The sequence below is a fragment of the Papilio xuthus genome, unplaced genomic scaffold (genome assembly GCF_000836235.2).
Source record: "Papilio xuthus unplaced genomic scaffold, Pxut_1.1 DF827597.1, whole genome shotgun sequence".
Taxonomy (NCBI): Eukaryota; Metazoa; Arthropoda; class Insecta; order Lepidoptera; family Papilionidae; genus Papilio; species Papilio xuthus.
In genome coordinates this window covers 1,670,194-1,688,209 of record NW_013531052.1, presented here as the reverse complement: position 1 = coordinate 1,688,209, position 18,016 = coordinate 1,670,194, and the positions used below count along the sequence as shown (strand labels likewise).

Genomic DNA, 18,016 nt, shown 5'->3' with positions numbered 1-18,016 from the left:
ATAAATTACTGCAGAAATAAGATAACCAAAACATTCAAACGTAATCAAAGATGGGATTCGTATTCAAACCATGTCATAGCGAATGGGGCTTTTAAAGATTGCGTTATTTGGATTATTACAGCATTATATTCAGTATGTGTTGATTTGTCTGAAACTTATTTTGCATGCACTAACTCCATACTGTTCATTGTAAATGTTACTATATTGGCCTTATGTTGTTGTATATGTATAAATTAAAATAAGTCCAAACAGTATAAGTCAATTTACTCAATTCATTAGGGGTGAGTCAGGAGGGGAAATTTTGACGCATGCGCCCTACTATTGTCACCCCTCACATTTCGTCGCACTTGTAAACTAACCCTAGTGTCTAAAAATAATTCAATTGAAAAACATTTAACAATTATAAGTCGATTACAAGATATGAATGAGGACCACGTCGTTCTCCCTCGAGGTGAGAGGCTTCGCTATTATTATGGGAGGAATTAGAAAGTTTTCTTGATGGAAAAATCAATAACTTAATAACAGAAGTATAACCTAGCGAGTTCCGCAGTATACGGAAGTGGAATCAATTTGTGATTAAAGTTAATGTGTTACTTTTAGTCCATATTTCTTCAGCAATTCTATCAGCTCATTGATGATTAACCGTACTGCTCCCCATTGGAAAAGGTGGAACTAAGGTATATGAAGAAATTTGATACAGTACATCTAGGCAGAGACTGGAACTTTGAGTTATGAAGTTATTTGAGAGAAGTTAAATATGAGGTTTTGTACTTTGTAGCTAGGTACAAGCTGTGACAGCTGCTGCAAATGTTATCTGGCATCATCGAGGTTTCCTGAGTGTTGTTACGTAGTTCTATATAACATATTATTTATTCCAGGTCCTGGCCCTTCTCTTCCTCACGCTGATCCCGTGGCCGGGGCCGTCGGTTTTCAAGATTACTTGTTCTCGTGACAACTCCAAAATAGTACGAAAAGTGATACAAAACAAATGGATGCCAGTACTAGAAAGATTTCAGGTCAGTTACCTTAATTACGTATTTTAAGATTAAATTGTTTAGACTTTTCGTAACGTAGATATTTTTAAGATAAATAAGACGTGTGTATTTTTTCTCGTTTCGATTTTCGGTGGTAAAAATATAAACATTTGTAAAGGTAAAGCTGCCTTTGGAGTGTCCATTCCACCCGGCGCGCGACATCTTCGCGCCGCAGCACGCCGCCAAGTTGCAACACCGCGCCTCGCAGTGGACCTGCGCCTTCTGCGGCAAGTCCTTCTACGAGGAACGACACCTCGACACGCACTTCGACCAGCGACACAAGAACCAGATTAACAAGGTATATACACATTTCTGTATAACAAAGTCCCACAGAGAAATAACAGAAATCTTCGACAATCTGGAAAAATCATTGCATCATCAATATGACTATGTCATAGGAGAATCACGTGTTGATATATCACACACTATAAAAATAATATTTAATAAGTAACTCATCGTGTTGGTTGTTTGGTTTACAGGCGGAGGATGCGGTATGCCTGGCAGACTACTGCGACATAATGCGGTGCCAGGTGCTGGCGGCGCACGGGTTGTTGAGCGGCGCAGGCAAACCCGTTACGGATGTGGAGGTTTGGCGTGACCTGGAGGCGGCGCGACGTGCACTGGCGCCGGCAGGGGCGCGAGGTTTGGCGCGGGCGCCGCAGCGACACCGCCAGCGCCCTCGGCCCGGTTCTCCACCAGCGCCCGACTGCCCGAGAACTGATCCAAATGCTGATAATCCCGGTAAGTCTCGTTTGGATACTCCAATAATTCAATTGTCCTTTTCGCTTATCTTATATAATAATTGAAATCACAGAATCAGAAGAGAAAAGAAGAGAAGAGAACGAGGGTGACACAAATCAAACTGCAGAGCTATGCGACGCCGACACGGTGGAGTCATCGCTGCCTCCTGACAGCAGACAAAAGAGATTAGCGGACTTGCAGGCAGAGCGCGCGGCTTGTGATCCCTTGAGGTTGCAAGCAATTAAGGTAACTTCTATTTAGTAATTTATAGCAAGTGTTTGCCTGTCTATTATCTGAGGCAATCCTTATTCTGACTAAGTTTGTTAGGTAGTTGTCTTCGCCACCGCTTGCATAATTTTTTTTCTATATTCACTAGGTGCGCTGTGAAAAAGTTGTTCATTCCTGCATTGCTACTCTCCTGCTGCATCTAACACAACACCAGTTTACGGAATTAGAAGGTTTGTATCCCTTATTTCTAAATGAAAGCCGCGAAACTTAAAATTATTTCTCACATACGTATACAATATAACTTTAGCTATCTAAATTTTACAATATCATTTCATATTAAGCCACTATATCCAGCAAAATAACATTTCCGATGAAAATATGAAGCATAATGTGTGTAATGTATGGTATGTGTGAGCAGAAGAGATGCAGCGCGCGGTGTGTTGGTACCTGAGCTGCGACCGGTACTGGGAGGAGGCTGCGCCAGCCGCGCGCGCATTCCCCTGGCCACTGTTGCTGGCGCTGGCCACCGGCCTTGCGCTCGCACTCTGCATGTGCTACTACATCATATGGATCGTCTTCGAGTACATGCATTATTATTAATACGTAGAATAATACTATAATAATATTTAAAAATAAAATTATTTTTGATTTTAGAATGCATTGAATGTTTATTTTTATTATTTATTTGGGTATTTCTTCAGCATTATGTTACGCCTTATTCAAAATGTGCAAAAGTCCAGATGCCAGCCTATCACCTATTGGGGCATAATTTCCTCGGATTGGTTTCTTAATAGAGATCAAGTGGGGCTTTGGTGTGAGTGTACTACTTTGGGACTATTTAACTGGCTTGGTATAGTTTAGTTGTTATTTGTTTTTTGCTTAGCTTGTACATTTTTTTTCTTGGATTTGATCAATGAGCTTGGTTGTAAATAATTACAATTATGTTATCAATTTAATTATATTTTTATTTAGCTCTTTTATATAATATTGACAATGCGTGTGTTAAGTTCTGAGGAGGGCAGCGTGGCGGGGAGTGCGTCGGTGTCACTGACGACGCACTCGTCGCCGACACGCGGTGAGCGTCTGGCGGCCGAGGAGGCGCTGGACGAGGAGCAGGACGACCACTACATCTACGTCACCTACCCGCCAGAGCTGAAGCGCCGCCTGCTCGAGAGGTACGCCAACAACCGCATCACGCTTATTATACTCACACCATTCTTGCGACAGACGCGAGTCGACTGATCTCATTACATCTTATCTATTATAAAATTCGTACGCAAAAACGTATCACAGTTTTGTAAATTGTTAGTTTACGTACCAGAAAAATTAAGAAACTATTTATACACATAATAAAATAATTAAATATACATACTAACTATAATAAAATATTTATCAGTTTAATTTATTATTGCTAATTTGAACTTGAGTTTAATATAGTCGAATGGACGTCGTATATTGTGTGTAGATATGTATAGGAATCCTTAGCGATTAACATAAATGATTGTATTGTTTTAGTTCACATATCATTATTAGAATAGATGACAATAATGAATTCATTTTGCTAACAATTTTCTTATAATGTTACGGGACACATGCTTTCAATTTAGAAATATATTTACATACATATTTAGACACACGTAGCTATTTAGTTAGAGATTATTGTTATATTTGTGATGGATATTTGTAGTAACTAATTGATTTATTTTATTGTTTTAGCTGCTACAATAGAACAACTCGACTTTGAAATCAAAAATGTCGTCCCGTTGCGTCGTGCATGACTTGAAATGATTTTTTTTAAATGTAGTTCAATAGAAGCAACTGAGACATTGATCTAGCTAAAGTATGGCCACGTTTGACTGTTCCTTATATCGATAGACTTAGAAATATTATATGCAACATATAACATAACATATGTATATACTTTGTTGTAATGCATCAGCAATACAAGTATAAAATGCATAGTATTTCAAATATTTTAAAAAAAGTATGTTTTGGGCATGAATGTAATGTAATAATTTTTTTCTTTATACTATCATAAATATATATGTTAATTTATGATAGTAACATTTCTGCAGTTTTAAAGCTTTCAACGATCAAAATAAAACCTAATTGTTTTAACTTTCAAGAATGAAAGGTACAATATTTGTCCTGGGAACACTTATTCACACATTATTACGTAAATGGGTACTTAATTAAAGGCATTTTATAAATGTGACTCTTATATTATTTGATTATTTAAAGAGCAGACCATAAATCAGGCGGGGGACTAAATGGATATAATTTATTTTTGAATACTTTCGATGTAAGGTGCAGTGTTAACACCGACATAATAAAGTTTTCAATGGTCTCGTCTAATAGCTAATGGTCTAGTGATTGTTATTAGTTGAATAACTTTTTAATCTGTGTCAATATATATTTTTAATCTAGACGTTATTTAGTCTAGATAATTTTTAATTTTTAGAAGTAGTTATTGCTTAAAAACGAGGTGCCTATTATATGTGTTTATCATAAGGTTTCTTTTTGCTGTTTACTCATGTTATTGATTTTGAACAATTAATATTAAGTCCATTTAAAAAAATAAAAAGATTAAAAATAAGTCATTGTAAAATATTACATAGCTGAGTGAATTAGAGAGATGCCACACGGGCGCCGCATCGCCTATGGTTTCATTGTTATACGTTGAAGCACATCTCACACAACGTTCCAATGCCTTACAGTTTTTTATGAGAAAAGAATTGCTGTTTGATGCTTTAAAATACTGTTGTACATTACTCTCTAAGTCATGATGACGATTCGTATGGAAGCATGAATATGAATAAATTTTAATTTTAAACTGCGTCACGGCCCGTGTTGCATCAACCTAAACGGCGCATTTCTTCATTTTATCAATTAAATGAATTTTAGATATTATTATATTAATTTAATCATTATATCGTCACTGTGATGTCAAGGCACAAATTATTATTCCTGTTCATCTTAGTTTTATGAATCAACGAATTAAAATAATGATATCTTTATTAATGTTAATGTTTTCAATCGACGAAAAAGTATTGTAATTCGTTTTTCATGAAAAAAAAATCGCATAAATTTTAATGGAATAAGAAATGTACAAAATAAGTTAGAATAAATTAATAAATACTATATATTAGCGTACAAATAGTGTTTTAAATATTTTATTGCAGGTTAGAATTTTTTGTTATGATTTTTTCCTTTTTTATACAGCAGAATTATATTACAGATTATCTAAAATACTTAGCAAGGTTGATATCAAGTCTAAATATATCTAATTTCATGTACAAGATTTTTTTTTTGTTATTGATGCGATTAATGAGTAATAGATTGTTTTAAAGTTATATTCAATGTATCTAACTTAACGAAAACTTTAAAAGAGGACCATTATGAGAGAATTTTATCAATCTGATTTCGATTTTAATAAACTTTTTTTATTTATGATATGAAGACTGAAAATCTCTTCACTTCGAAAAGTTGGATTTACGAATTTGTGAAAAATATTTCCAATAAATTTGTATGTAGGTTGTGATTGTTTTGTTAATAAAATTATTTTTTTTTAAATTGTCACAAATGCAATTTATAAGAGAATTTGTAAAGTATAAACAAACTTCATGCTTTTAATGAAAACATGTAGTACAAAATTTATATTTCGATATGTATCCGATTGAATTTGTGTAACGAATTATAACTAACATTGTAGGACCATTATAAATTTTGTTATTTACTTGCAATAACTAAAAAAAAAAAATCCCAAAATATATGTATTTGTATGCTTAAATTATGCTTGTTTTTAATGAATTATTGTTTTTTTTTCAATTGTTTTATCAATATTTAATATAAGTTTTTGATATTTAAAAACATAATCATATTATTTAAAGAAATTCTTAGAACGCTTTAGACCGCCTTTAGGGTAACCCCTAAATATTTTTAAAATTGTAAATTTCACAAATCTAAATGATAAGCACGTGCACATTTTTATTATTTAAAAAATAAATGAATTAAAAAAGTTTGTGAAATAAAGCAAATTAAATTAAGTTGTTTGTTTTATTCTAAAATGGTAACAGGATATTGAAATATTCTCACGAACGAGAATTGGAGAAAATTTCATCAGAAAAATGGGACTGTGAATTTTTTTTTAAACTTATATAAAAATATTCTAAATACGTGTAGTTTATTTGCGCAGATGAATGTTAATAAAAATCTTTGATGAGGAAAATTCAATTACAAGTATGTAAAGGTATTATTGAATTACAACAAAATAACAAGAGGATACGATTTTTTTGAGAATATATATTGATAAAAATAACAACGTTAATTACTTAACTTAAGCATATTTAACTCCTTTCCATACGGACGTGCCTTCGATGATACATTTACAGCCGCAACCGGTTGGGCAGTTGTCGTGTTGAGAGAACCTAAAACATATTTTTAGTCTACAATTTAATTTTGAAACATTATGAAGCTGCATTACAGCTGTTTCGACACAGAACACTGATGAACAGACACGTCAATAGACTAAAATAATTAGTTTGCATCACAGATGGAACATCTGAAGAATAAGTTGGAGGATACCACGTGTAAGCTGTAATGCCTGGTTTACATTGTGCCAGTACAGCAGCACCGTAGCCATGGCCTGGTATGAACTGATTTGACTTAATGGCACCAGTTGCTGTGTACATTATGCTAGTTGTATGCTTACCAGGTGTGTAGATGTTGTGCGTGTCCGGCGTGTCCGCAGAGTGCGCAGGCGACGGCGAGGCCGCGCACGCCGAGCGCGCAGACTGCGCAGCGCAGTGCGGGTCGGCGACAAGCTGCGCACGCGCCGCCGCGGCACACGCGTCCGCACCACGCGCACTCCCACACCGCCTCCGGACCCGGCGACGACACACGCTCCGTGCGGCTTTGCACTAACTTCATCACCTACGGTATAAACTTATACTTACAAAAAATACTATTGTAAATGGATTATGGAACTTTATGAATTCATCATCAACCTGCCTTTTTCCCTATGGAGAGTATTACCTCTGTTCTCTTGTACAAGAGCTGCCACCGATGCAGTATGTCGGCGTAGACCCGCTTGAAACAGTTGTAAAGGTGCGCTGTGCGCTCGTCCAGCACACAGGCGGCTCGCTCCGACCGCCACAGCGACTCCGTGTGGAAGTTCTCCGCCTCGGAGCACGAGTTGCTGCGCAGTATGATAGGCAGCGTCCACCCGTCCGCGCTTATCTCACTGTACTGGTTTACTGTACTGTACGGTGACGTTCTATTCCCCTAGACAATGAAAATGCAAGCGTATTGTGTTTCAGTTTTACAAAAATACAAAGTAGAATATAAATTATCTGTATAAAACTTACACAACTCGATGTACTGATGGTAGATTGTGAGCTTGAACTATTTATGTCGCTGAAAACTGCAAACGCACTCGCCAGCATGGCGGCCATTTGCAGATCTGAAGATTTAGCGTAGTGTGATATTCTGTAAAAAAAATATTTTCAAATTTTTTCATGTGTAGTAAATTAGTAGAATGCTATAGGAATTAAGTTTGTCACAGTGAAGGGAAAAGGTGTTCAGAGTAAATTTGTTAAGATTGTACTCACAAGGTCTGCACGAGGTTGCAGCAGAGCGGGTGTCCGACCCAGCCCATGCTCTCCTCGCTGGAGGCGAGGTGGTCAACAAGCTTCGCGGCGAGTGCCCGCGCCGCCAGACCCGCTAGGCACCATGAGTGCGCCAGCTCCACTTCGCCCTCCTCTGTCGCCACTTTTGCGTTCCTCTCACACATATCTACAAAGACAACATTTCATTCCAAAATACCAGTTTTATAAACTGATGAAAGAATTCTATAGTCTCAGTTATACAGTACCAACAGGGTCGTCTGCATTGACGATGTATTTCTCAGCCAACGTCCTGTTTAAGGGAAAGAGGTTGGTGGCTGCGTAGACCACGACGCGCGGCGACGAGCAGCCCGATATGCTGCCGCGGCTGCGCATGTTGCCCGCGCGCCGGCTTTGAGCTTTCTTAAATCATACCAAAATAAGTGATTTTTCAAAACAGTAATAAAAAGACGATGGAAAAAAATTGTGTAATGTGGTTCTTTTGTTTACAATGTGTTTGATAGGTGGAAAGTCATAGTTAAATAAGGACGTACACATTTAAGAGTAATAAAAAATTATAGTAGGCCAAGATAACTTACCCATCTATCTTGAAAATAGAATGTGGTGATAGAATTTGAGGCGTGTCTGTGATGCAGCTGGGGAAAGCCGGAAGCGTTGGTGGGCGAGGGCGTGGTGGTGGCGTGCGGGGAGACGGAGCTGTAGCCGCCGGCGAACAGGCCCGGGGTCAGCGACAGCGAGGACATGGAGCGCGGAGTGCCCGCCTCGTGCTTGAGGGACAGCCGGCGCGCGTTGGCCGGCCGGTTGAACACCACCAGGGTACTGACGCCGCACCACTTGGCGCCGCACGTCCGCGGGAAAGGGATGCACGAATCACCCGCGTTCTCACTCTCCGATTGACTTCGCTGACTTGACTTCATAGAGTCCGTATCGTCGTTAGACTTTACTGGAATCTTGGAGGATAGAAAATGTTTAAAAATACAAATAATATTCTGAGAAAAAGTCTTTCAAGTAGTAAAATACTCATCGATAGTTAAATAACGAAGTAAAATAACAAAGAATGTTACCTCATCAATTGATGTGGCCAAAGTTTTTAAGCAGTGCAACAGACACCTATGTCCTTCTTTCTTTTTACGATACGCCGTTTTGTTGATGGCTTGTAATATTTTTATTGTAGTAGCACTATCAACGTTAGTTCCCGAAAGCCAGGAGAACTTTGGAATGGTGAGCTCGGTAACATTTCTAGGGAAAGTTACTTGTAAATTTGCAATATAACCATTGCGTTCTGAATGAATTTGGCAGGTCCGTGTTTCTATATTCATATCTGTCACTTCAATGTTTGCCATTTCTCTAATTGACTCAAATTCCTCATCAATAGATGTATTTTTATGTGTTATTTTATTCTGAAAACATCAATTAAGATTTAAAAAAAAACAGAGAACAACAAATTCATCAATGTAATGGAAAGCTAAACAAACCATTTGTATATCCTTATCATTTTGTGAGAGATCAGTTACAGAGCCCACTGTTGATGCGTAACTAACTGTAAGAAACATTCAAATAAATACTTCTACTTGTATTACATAAATTCGTTAAATGTTTGTTAGAAGTTTTGAAAAAAGGTTGAAATAATGTGGTGGATTGAAAATAGTTTTACTAATAAACTTTGTTCAAATTAAAAAGAAATACCAAACTGATTTAATTCTTTTTTCAAAAGTCTGGTTACAGACAGTTCTAAATTTAAAACTCTGCTACATTCTTTGCAATTTTTTTTAATGTTACCATGTCAAAAAAATGTAAATAAAATGATTTGGGTTAACTCACAGTCACTGTTATTATCTTCCTCACCATCTACATCGTCAGGTAAATAATGTGAGCACATTTTTAACAGCGATGGGTGCATTGTCCATATTCTCAAAGACTGATCCCTGCCCCATGTTATCAGCTGATAATTGGATGGGGAAGTGTTTGGTCTCCATACCATGGTTTGAACAGTGTCTGTATGTCCCACTAATCTGGTGGTTAAAGTACCTCCTACCCAGATGCCAATGACTCCTGCTTGCTCAACTCTAGGTAATCCTCCCCAACCAACACCAATGGTCAACAAGCCACTTCCAAATGGTGTATAAATTGCTCTCCATACTGGAAAATTTGTTGTTATAACATTCTCAGGTCTTCTAGCATTATTAATGTCAAAGTATTTTATACTTCCATCATGACTAGAGGTGACTAGCTGATATTCATGATGTGGGCTCCAATCTACACCATGGATTTTACACAAATGAGCTGAAATATAATGTATTGGAGAACTTGGTTTTCTGTAATCCCATATCTTAATATCTCCATCATGTGCAGTAGCTACTATATGAGAAGCAACTTTATTCCATTGTACTTGGGAGGCTCCAGCTGAAATATACCAAATAAGTTTACAGACAATGTTTATCATTTATTTAATAGCAAGAATAAAGACATTCTGAATGAGATAAGTGTAATCACTTATGTAAACATCTGTGTTTACTTATGTAAATGAGTAGCAGTACAACAATTACATTTAATTAACAGAAAATTGCACAGCTTACCAACAGCACATAATGATACTATGGGTTTTCTTGCATCTCTTAAATCCCATAAATGTGTGAAAGTATCTATAGAGCATGTTGCAAGGAGATTGTGATCTTGTCTGTGAAAATGAGTATCACTAACGACCCGCGTGTGGGCGCGTAATGAACATATACATGTGAGATCATTGCCCGCACGCCATTCATACACGTCAACTCGTTGGTTATTCTATAATATAAAAATTAGATAAATGATTTAACGATATTATTAAAAAAGTAATAAAAATACTAAAAATATGTTTACAGCAATAGCACAGAGGTTTTTCCCTTGATAGTTCTGGCACCATTCCGCCCCAGCTACATCGTATTTACTATGACGAGGATACTTTTTAACGATATCACCGAGTGTGTCATCTTCTAGGTTTATCTGTTTAATGGCCAGCCACCTTCGTCCTGCTAACAAAACATTGTTACCCGAATAATCAACAGACATAGCGGTTGCCTGCAATTCTCTGTACTCCCATTTCATAACTTCAGAACTCCAATGGACCGACATATTAAAAAAAGATAAAAATATGAAAACTTCCTTAAACTAACACAAATATGAGTCTTTATTTAGTATGTTGGCCTAAAAACTAAATTAGTAAAATCATATCGATACAAAACAACTAATATGTCATCACAATTTGACAGTCAGCTGTTGTTGAAGTTGAAGTTTACATTCCATTCCACGGCGCTATTCCTTATCCTTACGCTTTAGTGCAAGTATTGAGTTTTAAAATAAATATCACAAAATCCACACTTGCTTAGAACAAAACAAATACATATATATTATGGGTGATTATTTAAGAATATGCAGTTTTCATTGTCGATTTCTTGCAATAAAAATCTCTCATGCCTCTATGTCCACTTGTTGTATTATATTTTGTTTGTTAAAAAACAACTTGTTGATGTCAAGTTGTAACTGTCACTGTCAAAGTATTGAAATCGATCAACAACGATTAATATCTTTTGTATGGGATTTTATAAAATGAAATACTTTTCGTGTTTTATGTAAAAGAAAATCATAATAAATATAAAGCTACTATATTCACAAATAAAATTATGGTATTAATTTTAAGGACCTGGCGCCGGAAAATATTGTTTACTGCAATACTTCAGTTTATTATTGGTTTATTTTTAATATACTTTTATTGTGAATATGTTATTTATTATGTTATTCAAATACAGGTACTTTGATTCAGGACTAAAAATAAATCTATTTGAACCATGTCAATAGTTCTAGTATACTATGTTCATCAATTTTTTATAATTAATGTTTGTTCGAAGTGCGGATGGCCGGCTCTTACGAAACAACCCATAGATGGGCTAAAACCAGTGCAAGCAATGGTTCTAGCAGATACTCATTTGCTCGGTTCTCGAAATGGGCATTGGTTTGATAAATGGAGAAGAGAATGGCAGATGCATAGGGCTTTTCAAACAGCTATGACTTTACATCAACCAGAAATAGTTTTTGTTTTAGGTATATTTTTCATGCTTATTTTCCGTATTTATGAAATTTATGACACTCAAGTGGTTTTATTTTTTCATTTGAAAAAAAAAATTGTTTGCAGGAGATTTATTTGATGAGGGTAAATGGTGTTCCCAGAAAGAGTTTGATGAGTATGTCAAAACATTCTTCAATTTATTCAAAGTACCAGATGAAACATCTATGTATTTTGTGGTTGGCAATCATGATATTGGATTTCACTACAGGTAATTCTTTCTTTCTAGGAAAAGGGTGGAAAGGCAAAAGGACTAAAATTGGGTCTCCAGTGTGTGGTTGTGTTACACTAGTCCTGGTCCATTGCAACTGACATTGTTGCTGCTGGCATCTACCACTGTTATATACTAGACCTATATATAATATCTTCATAATAACTATTGTTTGATGATTCCTTGATATATATTAAGCATGTTAATTTTCAAGCATTACACCACAACTTCAGAGTAGATTTGAAAAACAGCTAGCTGCTCCTCCTGTTAAACTAATAAGTATTCGAGGGAATCATTTTGTCCTTATCAACTCAATGGCGATGGAGAGAGATGGTTGTGCATTATGTTCCCGTGCTGTGGATGAAATTGATAAAATTGCAGGTAAGTAATATTACTTTTGTATTATTTATTTTAGAGTTTTATTCAATTAAAAACTTGTAACATAGAACATTATGAGAATATATTTTTGCTTTTTGTCACATTTCTTCATCACCTATGTAAAATGTAAGATTTTGCTATCTTAAATAGTTAATTGTGTCATAAGTCTTGTTGCTTAGTTGATAAGTCCTTTGTAAAGTAATGAACTCTGTGATAATAACTCAAATGTTGTACCTACTTATTATACATATATATTTTATCATATAATGTATTAATCTTGCAGATATTTTGAAATGTAGTAGCGGATCGCTGCTTTGCAAAAGTCATACTAGACTAGAACGGTATAGTCGACCTATAGTGATGCAGGTAAGGTGTCATTAATTTTTTGTTAAAAAAAAACTTCCTACCAAAGTCTTGTAAGATGAGATGTTATTTACATTCATACCTTACTAATATTATAAATGTGAATGTTTACATAGATGGATGGTTATTTGTCAGAAGGTATCTCCAGAAGTGATGCATAGATCTAGTTGAAAATTGGCATAGATGTAGAACATAGTCTGGAAGAATACATAGGCTACTAATTAAGTTTTTTTTTAATTATTCTCTTGCTATCAGTGGGTACTATATATATCTCAGTCATTATGTTGTATTCTTAACATGAGACATAATTTCAGCACTACCCATTGTACAGAGAGTCAGACAGCTCGTGCACAGAGCCCGATGCAGCACCTTTACCAGAAAGAAATAACTTATTTGTGGAGCGTTGGCACTGTCTCTCTAAAGAGTCAACAGAGTATCTAGTGGAGAGTTTACACCCGCGCGCCGCGTTCGGTGGGCATACGCATCACAGCTGCATGTTGCGACACAGCTTCGTCCCCACTGAGAACCATAAGATTGAGTTTATAGAGTACACGGTTCCATCATTCTCCTGGAGAAATAGACCGGACCCTAAATACTACTTGGTAAGGATATAATTCGACTTTATAATTTTTTACTTTCTAATTCTACTTCTTCCACATCAAGTACCACCTCACAGCCGAGTTCTATTTATGTTTAGGTATAATTTTATCTATTTGTGATTATAAGATTTCATACCGCGGCACAACATTTTGAAACATTTAGGAACTGTAATCAGAGATCCTCAGATATATTTTACTGGGGAGTTTTAACTTGGCTATTTGCTTTACGCGTCACAACATACTAAATGCTACATCTTACAAAAATTAAAAATCTGAAAGTTTAGATGGTGAATGGATGTTACTTTGAAAGCATCTCCTGAAAGGCTCAAGGGATGTTTATGAAATTTGGCACAGATGTAGAACATAGTCTGGAAGAACACTTAGGCTACTAATTAAGTTTTTTTTATTCCGCGTAGACGGAGTCGCGTGCAACAGCCAGTTTATTGTAAATATTAAGCGAGACTTTAAAATTCCAACCTATATAACGCCCAGCTGGTAGAGGCCTACTTTCACTGGTCTGCGAATTATGCATTTTCGAAATCTGTAGTATATTTGTAAACCTTTCCAAATGTACTTGCTTTTCTCGTAGCTACTACTTACGAAATGTATTATTTTACAATTTCAATATATTTCTAATAAATTGAACATATTTATTGATTCAATTAGAACTTGCAGCTTTCCTAAAACGTAAAGAAAAATTACCTAGTTTTGAATCAACTTTGTAAGCTCTGTGCGTCTGAATTTAGCGATATCATTCCAAATCCGCCCAAACCATAAGGCTTAAGGTATTTTCAAGACAGATTAAAAACACAAACAGAAAGACATGGCGTTTACAGGCGTCTACACTATGCCAATTGCGAAGGTATGGCTCTCAAAAGTAGTACTTGCCCTATGTTATTATAGTAATTGGACTGGCACTGGCGCCAGTGAGTTTACTTTGCCAGTGGTATGCTATCACTGATCGAGTGCTACTTGTGAAGCAGGCATTATGTAATTTTTTTTTTACAATCGTGAACTAAAATTGCATAATTCACTTAAACTTCGAATTAAAAAAAAACTTGATTAACGTGTTCTGAACACTGGCAGGCTTGCGATTTTATAATTACCGTCCTCAAACTCGCTTGAATCTTTGAAGGGGTTCCTTTTTTTTAAATAACGATTTTTTTTTGATTCTACTGAATTTGAAGACAACCGATATAGTTTGGTTTATAGTTAGTTATTTGGATGATAAAGAGCAAAGAATAAAACTGGGGTGGTCCATCTTTGTCTCATAGTGTTTCATTTCGTTAAACAGTTGACGTTAAGTCCGGAAGAAGTAAAAGTATCAAAGTGTGCGATGCCTCGCGAGTGGAACATGCAGGTGACAGCAGTTGTTATGTTGCTGGTGCTTCTTCTCTACTGCAAATACCAAATTTCAAGACCGACACCATCCAACTACAAATTGCTGTAAGTATTTTTAAAAGTTATCAAACGTACAAGAATATCTCAGGTGTTAAATGACTATTAGTTTCGTCAATATTACATTTACATTATTGTAATCAAGGGGGGTTGGCAGAGACTTACATGTTCGACAGTTTTCGGGTACCCATATTTTTATTATTTTGTTTCACATTTATAGCACTTTATAAGGTAAAAGTTTGTTTATCTGGAGCAGACAGTTGTATGCATTGAACTACGAGTATCAAACAGCAACACACTTCAATAGCCCTTTGTGTTGTCATAACAATATTCTGCCACTTTACTGATAAATATAATATCTCCTTTTTAACCGACTGACATAGAACGTGTTTGTATTATTTTATATCTTTCATATTTATATGTTCCAGTGTGACCGAGAACCAATTTTTTTTTTAAATTTAAGTACGAACAACAAGGTTAAATAGAACTTTCTCAACAAACCAATTACGTGTTTTAAATTTGACGATTTTGACTAGTGAGGTGTCGATTTGTATTCTTCACCGGAGTCCCATAGGGGTACAGACAGCATTTTTTTGCTTTGAATTAACACATAGTTTAACCTATGACAGATCGCCTTAATGACATAGTATATTTGGTAGATAAGGTTATAGACCGTGAGTGTGCCACTGGAGGGCGCCATTATCAAAATTGACAATTGATCTCTGTTAACATCATATCTTGATGATAATGACATATTTTGTAGTCATAATAATCGACCAGTGGGTTTCTGATATTATCTTTGACAAAACAGAGATAATATGTTTTAAACGAGGATTTTGATCTCAGAAATCGACGGTAAATATGTTTATGAATATTGCTAATCATTAGAAGTAAGTCATTGTCGATTGAATTGTTATGAATCCGTTTGAACTGGTGATAATTGGATTTATTAATTGCTTTATAATATGACATCCATTTGATAACACGTGGCAAGGATTTTTGATACAAGACTTTAGATATTAGGAAGATTATAATAATTATCATAATAAGAAAATGAAATGGTAAGCTTTGAAACTCTTATTTTGAAATGTAATATTGACGATTATTTGTAAATATTTTTTTCAGGACCGGTAAAAAGGTGTGAATCGTGCATATCAGCAATTTTCAATAAATTAAATTATTATTTACTTATTATATATATTTCTTCGACTTCATTATCCCACCGATATTTAAACCTATAATATGTAGTGTCATTTTAGTAATAAAGTAATTTATGTTTTTTTTATGGTTACAAGACTGATTATATGATTTACTGGAAAAAGTCGTTTTATTTTTAAGATTCCAATATTTTTATTTATTAGGTGTAATAAGTAATATTCAGCTTTATGTATGTTATAAATTTTATTAAATACATTAGGAACATTTCGTTTTGCCGTTGGCTAATATGATAAAAAAACTTAAAATCAGTTTAATACTGAAATACAATAATTAAGAAATGCAATATAACGATAAATGCAGCAATACAAATACAATAATTAATTATACATTTAAGTACGTCTCTTATAAAATAATTATTATTTAAAATATAAAAAGTGTATAACGTTTAAAATTAAAATATCAATCGAATAAAGAAACTATTAAAGCACTGTATTAAAAAGTAAAGTAAATACAATAATTTTCATCTATTAATTCTAGAAATATAAATAAAAATATATGTTATTCTGGTATATCGCTGAGGCGCATACCGCCAGGTCGCCGGTACATTCTCTCATGTATGGGCAATTCGCCGACCACGAAGCGCTCCAGCGCCTTACCCGCGCTCTTGGAGTGCCCCGAGCTTCGGAACGCGGTGCTGGCGTCCCCTCCCGCATACTCCAACATTATGTCTGCGCCACCGGGATGCTGCAAACAAAAAATGACATTAATTCATGGCCTCGAAGATGTACTATCAAGCGTATAAGTTTGGTAGATCAAGATTTTCACTGTCTCCGTCTGTCTCTAATTTAAACAAAAAGATTTTAATATAAAATTCGTTATCTTTGTTAATCAAATTATTTTAAAATATGTTAACAGAAATTTCTAGAATTTGAAGATCAAGGTTCAATAGAAATTAAAAAGATAACTCACCTCGTCCAAAAATGTAGTGATATCGTACACGCGGTCGTAGATAACCACCCAGCAGTCGCGTGGCGTGTCGTGCTGGGACACCTCGGCTAAGGTCAAGATGCGATCTTTGGCTTCTGGAGTTCCTGGTTCGATTCGCGTCTGCCATTGAGTCTTGGCCTCGACCGCCCACGGGTTCACGAGGCGTAGAGCTGTCATCGTGAGCGCCATAAAGTCAAACTCCGAGGAGTTCTGGGCGACGGGCAGCGGCGATGGAAGGTTTAGTTCGGGAGGCGCTTGCACGGTAGCCATGACGTCACGATTTAATTAATTACAATAAGTTCTTGTTTCTTCACTGGTTCTTCAATATCTCTGATAGTGCCAGAAAACGCGTCTCTTCACTGAAGGCTCACGTACTCAGATACTGATTATCTGTAAAGAGATAATTATATGCTGTTAAATTTCAGATTTACGGTTACTTTTTAATTTATAGTTAAACAATTTAATTCATAAATTTCCTATTTTAGCTAAATTCCACAAAAATAAATTGAAAAGTTGGTCGCATTTTAAAATTCGGTGTGATATAACTAAAGTTTTTTCAAACAAGGCATAATTTAGTAAGTTTTCCTGGCAAGCGGTCATTTTAAATGAAAAGTTTTCGCGAGCAAATTATCTTCTCAACTGGTTTATCAGTGGTAGGCGCAAGTTAAGTTTTTATGAAGACAAACTTGCGAATCTGCCGATCCGCTGCCTTACGATCCTCGCTTCGTTATCTACACTTGACGTAAATGAAATGTCCAAAATGATAATTTGATGACCCGATCTGACCCCGCTATTATTCGGTTGTTGGACTTATAACCAGATATCATTTGTTTAGTGAATTAAACGATTTTCAAGTGAATTTAACCGAACAGGACTAGTTCTAACTTTCTGCCGATGTTTGTAAACAAGTCGCGTCCGTGTGATTTATGTATGAGGTCATATGAGTTTTAGCGAAAACAAATAATATTTACCCCGTTATCTGATAGATGGAGGGAGCTTCTGTTATCTCTGCTGATGTTCGAAACGTGGAGAATGACTATCACACCAGTTGTCACTGAGCCACCACTGTTCGCAATCGATTAAAGTATTCTGTTTTATAGAATTATGCATGAGAGAGTAGAACATTGCCACAAACTAGTTATACTGTTTGAATTGACATCTATAACTTGTGATTTGTGAATGACTGTCGGAGCGCC

At 35.7% G+C, this 18,016-nt stretch overlaps 4 protein-coding genes across 6 annotated transcripts; 2 read left to right on the top strand and 2 right to left on the bottom strand.

Annotated features, from left to right (window-relative positions):
* Nucleotides 1-352: 352 nt before the first annotated feature.
* On the top strand, nt 353-3,992 carry LOC106118175 (uncharacterized). Its single transcript, XM_013312735.1, has 9 exons — nt 353-451; nt 879-1,016; nt 1,153-1,332; nt 1,514-1,775; nt 1,849-2,021; nt 2,152-2,233; nt 2,422-2,584; nt 3,011-3,178; nt 3,720-3,992. The coding sequence occupies exons 1-9, from the start codon at nt 425-427 to the stop codon at nt 3,745-3,747; spliced, it is 1,221 nt and encodes a 406-aa protein (XP_013168189.1). The 5' UTR covers nt 353-424; the 3' UTR covers nt 3,748-3,992.
* Nucleotides 3,993-6,308: 2,316 nt separating this feature from the next.
* Wdr59 (WD repeat domain 59) lies at nt 6,309-10,861 on the bottom strand. The gene is made up of 12 exons (XM_013313039.1): nt 10,487-10,861; nt 10,204-10,411; nt 9,449-10,030; nt 9,103-9,167; nt 8,692-9,027; nt 8,206-8,577; nt 7,876-8,029; nt 7,613-7,796; nt 7,370-7,490; nt 7,038-7,286; nt 6,715-6,935; nt 6,309-6,430 (listed from the first exon to the last, which is right to left on the bottom strand). The coding sequence occupies exons 1-12, from the start codon at nt 10,736-10,738 to the stop codon at nt 6,340-6,342; spliced, it is 2,835 nt and encodes a 944-aa protein (XP_013168493.1). The 5' UTR covers nt 10,739-10,861; the 3' UTR covers nt 6,309-6,339.
* Nucleotides 10,862-11,197: 336 nt separating this feature from the next.
* LOC106118395 (metallophosphoesterase 1-like) lies at nt 11,198-15,987 on the top strand. Of its 3 annotated transcripts, none has more exons than XM_013313060.1 (8): nt 11,233-11,412; nt 11,512-11,704; nt 11,796-11,937; nt 12,152-12,318; nt 12,599-12,681; nt 12,993-13,280; nt 14,572-14,723; nt 15,104-15,769. In XM_013313060.1, exons 1-8 carry the CDS (start codon nt 11,287-11,289, stop codon nt 15,129-15,131), a joined length of 1,179 nt encoding a protein of 392 aa, XP_013168514.1. In that variant the 5' UTR covers nt 11,233-11,286; the 3' UTR covers nt 15,132-15,769. The 3 variants fall into 3 exon arrangements, with proteins under 3 accessions (XP_013168516.1, XP_013168514.1, XP_013168515.1); XM_013313061.1 differs by lacking the exon at nt 15,104-15,769 and adding an exon at nt 15,801-15,987 and having other exon boundaries at nt 11,234-11,412; XM_013313062.1 differs by lacking the exons at nt 14,572-14,723; nt 15,104-15,769 and adding an exon at nt 13,953-14,381 and having other exon boundaries at nt 11,198-11,412.
* A 339-nt stretch (nt 15,988-16,326) lies between these two features.
* Nucleotides 16,327-18,016, bottom strand: LOC106118131 (cytochrome b5). The gene is made up of 3 exons (XM_013312687.1): nt 17,792-18,016; nt 16,803-17,210; nt 16,327-16,577 (listed from the first exon to the last, which is right to left on the bottom strand). Exons 2-3 carry the CDS (start codon nt 17,088-17,090, stop codon nt 16,392-16,394), a joined length of 474 nt encoding a protein of 157 aa, XP_013168141.1. The 5' UTR covers nt 17,091-17,210; nt 17,792-18,016; the 3' UTR covers nt 16,327-16,391.

Bases quoted from the DNA above. Each gene is read 5' to 3' on its own strand.
- LOC106118175 (XM_013312735.1), top strand. From the start codon at position 425: ATGAGGACCACGTCGTTCTCCCTCGAG. The intron at 452-878 runs GTGAGAGGCTTC...TATTTATTCCAG, and splicing joins CCACGTCGTTCTCCCTCGAG to GTCCTGGCCCTTCTCTTCCT. The intron at 1,776-1,848 runs GTAAGTCTCGTT...TTGAAATCACAG, and splicing joins TCCAAATGCTGATAATCCCG to AATCAGAAGAGAAAAGAAGA.
- Wdr59 (XM_013313039.1), bottom strand. From the start codon at position 10,738: ATGTCGGTCCATTGGAGTTCTGAAGTTATGAAATGGGAGTACAGAGAA. The intron at 10,412-10,486 runs GTAAACATATTT...TTTATATTATAG, and splicing joins AAAACCTCTGTGCTATTGCT to AATAACCAACGAGTTGACGT. The intron at 6,936-7,037 runs GTAATACTCTCC...TTTATACCGTAG, and splicing joins TCTTGTACAAGAGAACAGAG to GTGATGAAGTTAGTGCAAAG.
- LOC106118395 (XM_013313060.1), top strand. From the start codon at position 11,287: ATGGTATTAATTTTAAGGACCTGGCGCCGGAAAATATTGTTTACTGCA. The intron at 11,938-12,151 runs GTAATTCTTTCT...TTAATTTTCAAG, and splicing joins GATATTGGATTTCACTACAG to CATTACACCACAACTTCAGA. The intron at 14,724-15,103 runs GTAAGTATTTTT...TATATGTTCCAG, and splicing joins CCATCCAACTACAAATTGCT to TGTGACCGAGAACCAATTTT.
- LOC106118131 (XM_013312687.1), bottom strand. From the start codon at position 17,090: ATGGCTACCGTGCAAGCGCCTCCCGAACTAAACCTTCCATCGCCGCTG. The intron at 16,578-16,802 runs GTGAGTTATCTT...TTTTGTTTGCAG, and splicing joins TCACTACATTTTTGGACGAG to CATCCCGGTGGCGCAGACAT.